General features: G+C 38.3%; 1 protein-coding gene across 6 annotated transcripts; it reads right to left on the bottom strand.

The window, feature by feature from the left end:
• Window positions 1-350: 350 nt before the first annotated feature.
• scn3b (sodium channel, voltage-gated, type III, beta) lies at window positions 351-10752 on the bottom strand. 6 transcript variants are annotated; one of them, XM_086164409.1, is made up of 7 exons: window positions 10733-10752; window positions 10331-10401; window positions 6433-6608; window positions 6122-6350; window positions 3001-3139; window positions 1470-1547; window positions 351-883 (listed from the first exon to the last, which is right to left on the bottom strand). In XM_086164409.1, exons 3-6 carry the CDS (start codon window positions 6541-6543, stop codon window positions 1484-1486), a joined length of 543 nt encoding a protein of 180 aa, XP_086020535.1. In that variant the 5' UTR covers window positions 6544-6608; window positions 10331-10401; window positions 10733-10752; the 3' UTR covers window positions 351-883; window positions 1470-1483. The 6 variants fall into 6 exon arrangements, with proteins under 6 accessions (XP_086020535.1, XP_086020534.1, XP_086020530.1 ...); XM_086164408.1 differs by lacking the exons at window positions 10331-10401; window positions 10733-10752 and adding exons at window positions 8065-8118; window positions 8259-8312; XM_086164404.1 differs by lacking the exons at window positions 10331-10401; window positions 10733-10752 and adding an exon at window positions 7794-8460.
• Between the last annotated feature and the right edge of the window lie 900 nt (window positions 10753-11652).

The raw sequence follows: 11652 nt of genomic DNA, 5'->3' as shown, positions 1-11652 counted from the left end.
AACAGACGACTATTCGAAACTCTTTTTTTTTTTTTTTTTTTTTTTGGAATGCATTCAATTTAATAGTTCAAAAGCAGCTTATTCACAGGATCCACAGTATCCGAAGACAAAGAACAGTTTGGTATGATTGAATCACAAAAAAAAAAAAAAAAAACATTTTTACAGGTTTGTTTGTTTTTTTTTCATCGTTTTTTTAATTGTTGAGATAGGCACATTTATTATTAATACCGACACTACTGCATAAACATATTAGTAATATTTGAATGAGTGCGGAGGTCATACATTTGATTGAACCTCATTGCATTTGCCTAAAATGGCTTAAAGATTCCTACGGAGGGTTATAAATATGCATGAAGGAAATGGATTCAGTTTGTTAAGCAGATAAACAAAATAATGCACAACTGGGTAGTATAAAAATGATGCAATCCATTTTTCTTAGAAAGATGTGAAAAAAGATGTCAGTTGATGCTGATAAAATGGACTCAAAAGCTCAGAGTTGCTTATAAAATATTAATAGAAATAAATAATCCAATTGGCAGAGTGAATAAAAGTTGAACAGGCTCGGCAGCAGTCAGGCAGCTTCTTCACTCCATTGATCTTATGTTTTTTTTTTTCATATTGTTACTAGCAGGCACCGTAAGCTCCCAACGAAGCATAGCTATTATTTACCTGATGATATTGTGTATTGTCTTTTATTTGTCAGATAGCTTGATTACAAATGGCAGACAAGAAGGTAAAAAAAAAAAAAATTCAGGAGAAAGAGTACAAGATTATAGCAACTTGACACTTGATACACAAAGACGACAGTCTGTTGGGCTGATTCCCATGGGCGGAGATGTGACATCTACGTCTTTGCCAATGTCCCATCATGATCGGTCAATACCTAATAAGAGCAGATTACATTTACCCCATTATTTCAACACGTGATATTTATATGCGAAATGAAAACTGCTGAATTTAAAAATTGAATCGTTTTTCATGTTTGACATTATTTATCTCAAATACTGCAACAGTGGAATTGCGTATTGTTGCCTTCTTAAAAAAAACAAAAAAAAAACAAGATTTTTAGAAAACATAAGGACAAAAAACAAAAACTTTTGGAATTATTTTAGGAGTCAATATATTCCATCATTCTTGCCCATTATTCTACACTTTTGAATGCAAAACATTATATAATTAGGATTAAACCTAATGCACTCTATAATATCCCAAGGCATGCATTTGACAGTGAGGTAAATTGTGCACTAAATGGAAACTGGGCACAAATGGAAGACGGTGTTTTCAAACACGGCTGGAATGGAGACCCTTTGAAATCAGCAAGCAAAAGGAGAAATGGATAGAGTTGGAACAACAGAGTTCTACATCAGAAGTACATAGCTATGGGTAAAACAGATACAAACAATGGGTTGAAAGTGTGGGGCATGAGCTGACTGAGCAGATCGGGGTTGGATGAATTACACTGAAAATACCGTCTCAATGACTTTTATTCGGAAACAGGAACGTCTGGATTGTCTTTCTGCTCAGAAGGAATGGCTAGGTAGTTTGTCCTGCAGGTAAGAGTCGTAAGAAAAAGAGAGCGTCTAAGACCCGGCGGTTGGCCATTCTGCGCATTACATGCAATAAAACATTTCAGATTCTCCATCATTCTGAATCAAGAGGGATATTTCTAAATAGACATTTCCCAAAAGATACTCAGAATTGTGAAATACAACAATAGACTACTTTGTGGTGGATTCAAAGTGATCGATGCTGTGAAAGGTTGACTAATTTGAAGGTGTTTAAATCAACAAAACCATATTGTCTTAGTAATGGATTTTACCGCATTGTTCCATACCGTACCTCGGTAATAAGACGTGAGCTAACATCGATCATTAACTAAAAAATTGGCATGAAGCAGCACGTATCCATAAAGCCCAGCAAGCTAAGAGGCTCAGCGTGTAGCTTCTTACTGCAAAATGTGTGGGCCAACTTGTCAATAATGTCCATGAGGTGGCCACGGGCCATTAACTCTTTTGGCATAGGAATCGATGGGTCACGTACATCCAATACATAAATTGAACAGTTGCTCTTGAGTTAATGTTTCTCTGTTCCTCATGCTAGTTAGGAGTAAAACGCAAGGTGAACGCAATTCTTATATCACAGAACATTAGTCAGATGGTTCTTTCTTTACCTTGGCCACGAAGATTTAAATCGTCGAGTCGATCCAAAAGTTTGAATGTATTTTTCATAGAATAAAATGTCTGAATAATATCATATTTTCCTATTACTAAAAATAAAACTCACGTGAATAGGTACGAGTTGCTCAGTGAAATGAGTAACTTGTACTTGAGCGTATTAGAGCTCTGTAAGCAAGGTCTTTTACGATTTCCGCCCTGAATGAAACACACTTCGCGGTAAATAGACTCAGGAATGGAGTCAGTCGTATTTGTCTGCAAAGCCAGCGAAGGCGGACCCGCACATTACGATTCCATTCAGGACATAAATTGCCTGTTAAAATGTTGTCAATCTGGACTGACTCGTCAACACAATTCCAATCCGTCGGGAGCTGACTATACAGGTGCTTTCGGGGGTTTTGTCAGTGCTGACAAGGTGATGCAATAGTCAGACTGGCAGAGCTATGCTTATAAGAAGGATGTTCAAGGGAGAAAAAAAAAAATTAAAAGTCAGCAGTGCTTACTATTAAGACCTGTCAAGACAATCAAATTGAAAAAAAAAACAGATTACTTTTACAATCTGATCCATTGTGAACTCACTTACCTTTCTGTTCTGCACTTTCTGTTCTATTCCGTCTGCCTCATGATTGCTTCAATAATGATATTATGGGGCACACGGTGAGGTCGTTACAGCTAAATAATATGGGCACGGAATAGAAACAATCTATTGCTTTCGGCAACGGGCTCATTTTGGAAAATATTTTGAATATGTTCTTTTAACCTGCGCGACTCACACTCGTCTATGTGGCCTGTGATGCATCTCTATATCGAAGTGTGTGAGACTCACGCTGCATCCTGTGGCTGCTCATCGGACCTGGAGATCTTCCGGTAACAGTAGACCATTTCTATGAGCAGCCAGAAAGTCAGGAAAACCAGCAGCACATACATCATGATCTCCGAGTAGAAGGCGGTGGCGTCTTCAATGGCTGTCGAGCACAAACGGCAGGAAGAAGATGCATAATTCAGAGTACAACCTTTGAATGTTTTGTGCTGAATAGACTAGCGATATTATTTATTCACGGCCTTTGGAAAGTATGCCAAGCATGTACATGTATGAGCAACCCCGCTGACTTGCATTTGACTATCGCTTGTAATAAATAAGACATTATGCGCATTTAGTTTAAGTTTGCGCTAATAATTCAAAGTTTGTCTTTGTAAGCCTGTATAACAAACAAAGCTAACGCAGGTTTTTGGGAAGATAGTTCCTGTAAACTAGCTCATCAATTTTCCCTATGATGGATATTTGTTGTAAAGATATTGTTTTGTTCCCAGGATTAGTATTTTCTTTTTTATTTCCTTCAAGAAACCAAATGTAAAAGATGTTTTTCCATATATAGAAAACATTTAATTGAAATTTCAGATGTTTGTCTGGCAAAAACACCCAAATGAAGACACTTTATAGCCTTGACTTGTTACTTAGACACTTTATAGTTTTATTTGTATCTCTTATTCTCTCCCCTCTTTTTATACTGTTAATACAATTTCCCACTATTATTTATTATTGTAATGTTTAACTTGAAACGCTGGCACAACAATTTCTTTCGGGATAAATAAAGTTGCTCTTATTCTTATTCTGAGCTTCACAAAGACATGGCATATTCAGAACACAAACAAAACAATTCTCTTGACGTCACATGTGCATTTGATAAAAGAAGAGAATAAGCAAAAATGATGAGCTATGTTTTAAGTCATGCCATTAAAAAATATAAATATAACAAACATGTAAAAACATTCTGGTGAGGTTTCACTACAATGTCTGTGGCAAGTTGCAATGCAATATTTTGCAGGCAATGGTGCGCATAACACTGAGACAGCTTACATTATTTTCTAATATGAGGTCAGCTACTGCTGCGCCCAAGGGTTCAGTCAGAGGAGTTAGAAGCCGTTGTGGCCCATTACTGACATTAAAAGACGTATGAAGTTCATTTCATAGAGCCTTGCTTCAGATCCCTCAGCAACAACTTCATAACTTCTGGGCAGCATGAATCAGTTCTGCACTGCAGGCAACAGATTTATTAACAACTTTTTGGCATTCATCAATACTTCAGTACTTTCTGTCTTTGGCATTTTATATGATCAAAGAATCCTGTAATCACATTTTAATCATCATCATCGCATCAATTTTTTATGGTGTGAAATTAAAGTTGTTTTTCGTAAGGTTTTCAAATACCCATCTAACCTCAACAATATACATATTGCACAGAAATATTGATGACTGTCAAAGATGTTAATAAATATTTGATACGCATGAAATGAAGTTAAATCTGCGCATGAACTCTTTTGTTTTTTGTCGAAGCCTTTCTTTTTATTTAAAGATCTGCGAAGTCAGCCTTGTTTAATACATTCACTTTTAATTTAATCATGCAATATTTACATTTATTTTTGTTCGTTTTGAAAGCCCTCCTCATACATTTCAAAGTTTAGAATTGTTCATTAGCTATAATTGTGCAGTAGGAATCACACGGCCAGCTTGCATTCAGCGTTTCTTTGTGTGCGCAGGACAGAAGTAGAATAGAGTCCCGAACGTTAACGTAAAAAAACATGAATCCAAGATGCGTCTAGTGGTCGAAAACTCCACAAAAGACCTTGAAACATGGAATAAGACATAATGCGTCCTCACAGTGGTTTCCAGGGCATAGCATTGGTTAATGGCTAGAGCACTTAATACTCCAATAATGAACATTTTATCTGATTTATCTCCCAAATGTATTCATTGCTAACTTTATTAGCCACTGTGAACCACTGTGTTGTTGAATGTAGGGTACCACATTCCAAAGAGCCCACCAACCAAGCAGTATACAGCTTTGCATGTTCAAATCTGCAGTCTCGACAAACAGAGGCTATTAGTGTCATTTAATTCCTTACATGACAAAGCGCAGAATCCGTTGCCATGCGATAATCCATTCTACTGCCATGAACATCATTACTGTAACATGATATCTCCCCATAATGTATGACACACTGGCTGAAGGCTTTGTGAAATTGATACCACTTTTGTATGAGACGTGAAGGAGATTCTGCAAATGTATAAAAGATCAAATTTCACTTTACTTTGAAATGTTGCGCTCAGATAATCCAATTCAATTTGCCATTTCTGCGATTCTTTCGAGATTTTGAAACCATGCAAACGTTTATAAATAGCGTAAAAGTTGAGGAAAATACAGGGAATTCGAGTTATTCCAAATATACACATCGCTGCATATTGTATATTCGCTAAAGGTGGATAATGAGACATTCAACAAGCCAAGCATTCGGGAAGCAGAATACATTACCCCTTGAAAAAGATAGCAAAGTAGATGGTGTGTATTAACCCCTTCAAAGACAACAGAAGAAAGCTTGGATGGACAATAAAAGCAGACAAAACATACATAATTATTCCTCTTCAGTCAATACAGACACGACAAAGGTAGGGGAAGGTGGGCGGCGATGTTAGTGAGAGGCTGCCCTTAAGGCCGATGCATCGCTTGGTACAATCGCGACGGTAAAGGGTATTGAAAAAAAAAAAAAGGGAATTGAAAAAGAAGGAAACGTTCAGCAAAGAGAAGTCATAGAGCACCGCCGATGTGTTTCTACCGGGCCAGATATCGGAGTTAGCTGAATTGTGATGGCTCCTGTTGATACGCTGCAGGGCCACTGCCGACTGTAGGAGGTTCTGTTTACGTTCAAGTCCAAATAGCAATTACATGTTTGCTTTGGCTCTGCTTACGTGTTAATTGCGCTTAGACTTTCAACCGTGTTTTGTCCGAACCACGTTGCGATGCAGAGGGATACTTTGTGCTTATGAAAACATAAAAGCTCGAAATTCGAATTATGGATCTCTTTCAATCCTTTAGAAACCGCGTGGACGCGTATCGGTCGAAGCGGCGGCTTCTCAGCACAGAATTAAACGGTAAATCTTTAAGGCATACCTTCCTCTTTCACCCGCAGCGTGATGTTCTTGATGATGGAGACGGAGGGTTTGTAGAAGTCAAATTCAAACTCGCGATACACGTGGCATTCATAGACACCGCTGTCATTCAAGGTGACATTGAGGATACAAATGGAGACTTCTTGTAAGTCCTGGCTCCCGTTCCAGAGCAGACGCCCCTTGAAGGGTCCGTCCAACTCCATCGGACTGTCATTTTCATACATGTATATCTAGGAGAAAATCAGGAAAAGCTGCTCTCAGCGAACGTACGGGCATTCGTTCACGTAACCTAACATCGTGACCTCGACTTACGAGAGTTTTTTCGTCTTTTCCATCGTCAATCTTTGGCAAGTAGTACCAGTCCACGTGCGTCTTTGCTTTGACCTCCTCCCTCTTCATACAGGAAATGCACGTCAACTTCATGGTTCTTCCCAGCACCGCTTCTGTCCCCGATGGGACGTCGACGCATACTGGCTTGCTCGGACAGACTGGGAGGGTAAAAGAGGGTGGTTGCGATAAAAAAAATAGCATTGGGTTTACGCGACGGTAACAAAAATATATGGTGTATGATAATGTTAGGCATTTTCAAGTTTTAAAACTCTTTATAGAGTTTTAAAACTGTAATAGGTGTTTTAAGTAGCAGAGATCGTGTGATCTTGGTTTGCTTTCTTCACACAAGCCAACATGTTCTGTTAAAGGATATTACTTATTAACTCAATGACCGTGGCTGCTGAATTGTGAGAGATTAAACCCCGGTCTATTTTCTCTAATGAGGTTATTTGCCTTGGAAGTATCCTTTAACAAAATGCATTTGCATGCACACAAGGATCACATATTTACGATGTGGAATTTTTGTTTTTCTCTTTAAAATCAACGATGACCCTTCAGTGAAACTAAGCATGATTCTCTGCATTTTCATAATCATTTAAAAATATGTGGCCCAATCTTGATTTTTACTGGGAGGATCTCTTGCCTCCATGTTGAACTAAAAACGCAGAACTGATAAAGCTTGAAAAAAAAAGATGGTACACAAATTCAATTATACAGCTATGTGAACACAGTGAGACGCTTGAGTCACGACTCCGCTCGCAAATCCAAGATCATCCGGGCCAGTAAGCACTAATAATGCTCTTCATCCATTAGCATTAGCTGTCAGTGGGCGGAATTAATGAAAGGAGTCCGGGATGCAGATGTTTCAGAGGAACGTAGCAAAGAATTGTGTAAAAAAAGAAAAAAAGTGATAAGATAGAAACACCTGACGAATAAATTTAAAAAAAAAGGAATAACAGGAAATCTGTTTCCACACACTGAAAATCTCACAGAGCTTTACCACATGGATGACTGTTGCACTAGAGGGTCCTGTACTCTTATGTAACTACTTGCAACTCCCCCCCCTCCAGGAGGAGTGGTTGGAGGGGAAGCAGCCTGACAACATGGATCTCATCTCTCTATTTTGTTTTGTTTTTCCCTTAAAGCTCATGCAAAGGCACAACAAAGAAGATAGAAAGGAAGAAAAGGAAGTAGGTTTGGCCCTCTGGTCCCTGCAGCCGGGATGGGACTCTCAGGAAAGTAGGTTGCGCGTTCACGGCCAGTGACAATGTCAACAACATGGGTTATTTCTCCCTACTTTTTGAATTCAGGTTAAACGTTACACTCATCAAAGTTATACTCACCGGCACAGATCAAAAGGAACCAGGTTTGCAGGTGAACTCCGGTTTGAGTTAGCATATTAGGCTAACTGGAGAAACCAGTTCTTAGATGGGAAGTTTTTTTTTGTTTGTTTTTTTTAAGGGGCGGAGGGGTTCAGGACCGAGGACAGCGCCTCCTCCTTCAGACAAGAACGCGGGGGAAATTCTCCGTTATGCAATTCGCAGCCTATCTAGTTAGAAGTAACTTCATCTAGCACCTCCAGACAGGAGAAATCACGTTTATATGTTTACATACAAGTCCGTCTTGAGTGGTGGTTGTGTGATATCTCGGCGGCGGCTGCAGTCCACCCTGAAAACACCGAAGAAGATGAGAAAAACCTGTGGATTCTCCAAAAAAAAAAAAAAAAACAACAACAAAAAAAAAAGCCGAGTCTCTTTGCGGCGGTTTGTAGTCCAAAAGGAACAACGATAACGGTTCACATATTTTACCCCTCTTAGAATAATCCTATTGATCGTTTGAAGCCCGTTTCCTTCGTTGGGGGATGTTTGATGACATTTCCCAGTCGCGGCTCACTGCCTTTTGTTTTCCAGCCGTCACTTAACGCAGGAAGCAGCCGGCGCGTTTGTGCGCATGCGCCAGAGACTCCCCTCCTACACAATCATGTGCATGAGCACATTATTGTCTCCTAGTTAGGCCCCATTCATCACTGCAGGCCATCTGTGCCTGTTTGCATGTTTGCTTCTTTTAGCCATGACCACATAAGCTTCCCGTTAACAACCCCATGTACGTCCAACCTGTCTGCAAAGCAAAGCCCGTTGCTTATGCTTATCTAAAATTATCAGCATGCTGTAATACTGTAGCGTGCGGCGTCCTTTTGCAAAGTGATAACTGTTGGGAGCTTCTCGTGGTTCTGTGTTAGAGAACTCCATCGTTTAACTCATGTAAAATGTCGTGGTTGATGTGTGAGGCTAACCTGCACTGTTAGTTGTGCACCTGTTCTTTGACTGTTGAATTAAAACAGTCTTTTGAAGTGCATCATCCCAATATCAAGTTATTCTTGACCGTTATTTTCCTAAGGTCTAGCTCGCTACAATGCAGCGGCGCGTAGTCAGGAGACGCGGGAGAGGCCGTGCCTCCCTTGCCAATCTTGGAAGGAAAAAAATGTCAAATGAAAAAAAAAGAATTAAGTGGTTATATTTAGCAGTTTTAGATGATTTTTTATTTAAAATCGCTGGATTTTCACAGATTGTTGAGCCTGACGGCTGACAGCTGGCGTGCTCTGCACAAAGACCTATCGCTGTCTCACTGTATGTCGCTATTAAAATATTAATGATACTTTTGCTATATGAACTACGATTCCAACATACAGTGTTTTTTTTTTGTCAACAACTCTATGTGCGTTACTAGTTTCTTGTGTTGAGGGATCATAGAACAGCTGCAATGAGCCACTGATTGAGGTACGCAGTTCTCCTGCCTAACTGTGCAAGGGGAGAAGTTTTTTTTATAATTTGCATTAAAAAAAACAAAAGGGAGGTTTCAGGTTGACTGGGATCTGTTGTGCTCAACATAGATGATTCATTCCTGTTTTATGCATGTATGTACTTATTACATTTTTATTTATCTGTTGCCAAATCATGAAAAATGTGTCTCTTATATGAAGGCTCTTTTGTATTTCTCTTTTTTTGCAAGCCAACTGGTGGAGACAGAAGGCCGCCCGCATCAGGCTGGTAAAAGGCAGTTGTGATCTCCCCAAGTGCTTGCTCAGGGGTGCATGTTGGGTTTTTGTAAATTATTTCAAAGAGTGTGGTTCAGACCTGCAAAACGGAAAGTGCCTTGAGAATTCCTTGTGATTTAGCACCATATAAATAACATCTGATTAGACCCCTTGCTATCTACTTTAAGTAAATGCCCAATTTATAAAGAGCTGTATGAGTCTGGAAAATGTCCATCTATACAGTTATTTGAATCATACCAGCTACCAGCAGAATACGTTAAAATTTAACTCACCAGTAAAGGTTCTAGTTTCCACTGTCATACAGGGTTTACTGTGCGCAGAATGCATCCATAGCCATGCATTCCTGCACGGAAGCATAAAATGTCACGTTACTCCTCCAGACACATTCCAGTAATTCAATGATCCCATCCGCTGGAGTCAATTTGGGTGTGAACCTCCCAATTCAACCTGAGTGCACTCAACATTTCTAGAATTTTAAAGAAATCCTATACAAAAATAGAATTAAGTGAACGCTGTATTTAATATAAGATCAATGATTAGTGGTGATTGGTTGCTGGAGTGCTTATTGAATTATATGAGAATATCCATTTATTTATCTTTCAATACGTTAAAATTTGCATTGAGCATATATACCATAGTGAATGCGTCTGATTATGCAATTAAAATTATTTATTGAAAGTTATGAAAAGTAAACTTTTATGAATCGTCTTAAAAAACAGAAGTGAATTAAGTTGTACATTGTTTTGTAGCAATTATGTTGTGATGGATAAAGCCTCAGTTTGGGCCCATTTGTCAAAAAAAAAAAAAAAAAAATCTAATTTGTACCTGTTTAGATTTTAGTTCCTTGAGAAACCCGTAAGATCTGGCTTCTGCTGTGCCGTCATTACCTCCGACATCTGTGTTGGAAAATACAAAAAGCAGGATGAGATAAAGCAGTGATAAACCAATGTTGTAGCCGCAGTAATCTCACTCTGGTGGCACAATATTAAATCTGATGGACAATACATCCAAAGTGATGCGAGGATTACAGCAGAGGATAATAGGATTTAAGGGTTTAAGAATTTCATCAGTTACTTAATCTTTTTTTTTTCTTTAATTGTCAGTATGTGAGGTTCAAAGAGGAGTGTGTTAGAGCTTTAAAACACAAAGATATGCAACCAGAAGGTATTCGTAGGTTTCCGTTTTAACATTGTTGATCCCAATTAAACATAAAAGAGCTGCACACACCATGAAGTGCATTTGTCGTACTGACAGCGTCGGCAAGAGAGGCTAGGACTCTGAGGAACAGACTAAATATGGCAGACCGAGTAGAGACAGATCCCCCCTGATAAGGAAACCATAGCAACAGTGATGCAATGCCATGGCGACTACAGGAGGTTTGCTTAATGACAGCATGCAAACTCGGAAAGGCAACTGGCAGCTTTAGGCACATTGCCGTCCATCAGAGGCACCCAGTCCGGACCATATTCACACCTTGAAGATGATTCAGGCGTAAAGAAACAATTTTTAATATATTTATATATATATATATATATATATATATATATATATATATATATATATATATATATATATATATATATATATTCAAGATTCAAAGTGTCTATTGTCATATATACAGTTAGTGTGATTCCCTGTACATGAAACCAGATAGGGAGCAAAAATAAAATGAGTAAGTATTGCAACAAAATGAAAAATGTGCAAATAAATGTAAACAGTGCAGAGAAATGTAAACAGAATGAACAGGATGTGCAAGTTGAAAGACAAAGTGCAGAAATGAAATGTTGAGGTGCATATTGTGCATATTGTGCATAAAGTGCATAAAAAGTTTAGAACAGCTTGAGTGTGCAAACTCACAAAGTACAGGTTTGATGCAGACAATAAAAACAGTTATGTTAAATCTGTACATAAATGTATACATATATATAATATTATGTGTATATTATATCTATATGTATATACATATACAGTACATATACATATAATACACACACACACACACACACACACATATGTACATATCAAATTTATATACACATATATAGTACATTTATACATGTATAAATATGTTCGTGGGTGTATTTATTATATACACAGTCACATCTATATCTATATATATCTCTCTCTATATATATAGATAGACAGAT

This window comes from Fistularia commersonii, chromosome 18 (genome assembly GCF_037954325.1).
Source record: "Fistularia commersonii isolate RoL2024-O1a breed Wild chromosome 18, RoL_Fcom_v1.0, whole genome shotgun sequence".
NCBI lineage: Eukaryota > Metazoa > Chordata > Actinopteri > Syngnathiformes > Fistulariidae > Fistularia > Fistularia commersonii.
The sequence above is the reverse complement of the archived record's forward strand: the minus strand, read 5'-3'. Positions and strand labels throughout refer to the sequence as shown.

Excerpts from the sequence above, each read along its gene's own strand:
- scn3b (XM_086164404.1), bottom strand. The coding sequence starts at position 7,848 with ATGCTAACTCAAACCGGAGTTCACCTGCAAACCTGGTTCCTTTTGATC. Across the intron at positions 6,609-7,793 it reads GTTCCTTTTGATCTGTGCCG|TCTGTCCGAGCAAGCCAGTA; the intron begins GTGAGTATAACT and ends TTACCCTCCCAG. Across the intron at positions 3,140-6,121 it reads GCTGCGGGTGAAAGAGGAAG|CCATTGAAGACGCCACCGCC; the intron begins GTATGCCTTAAA and ends TGTGCTCGACAG.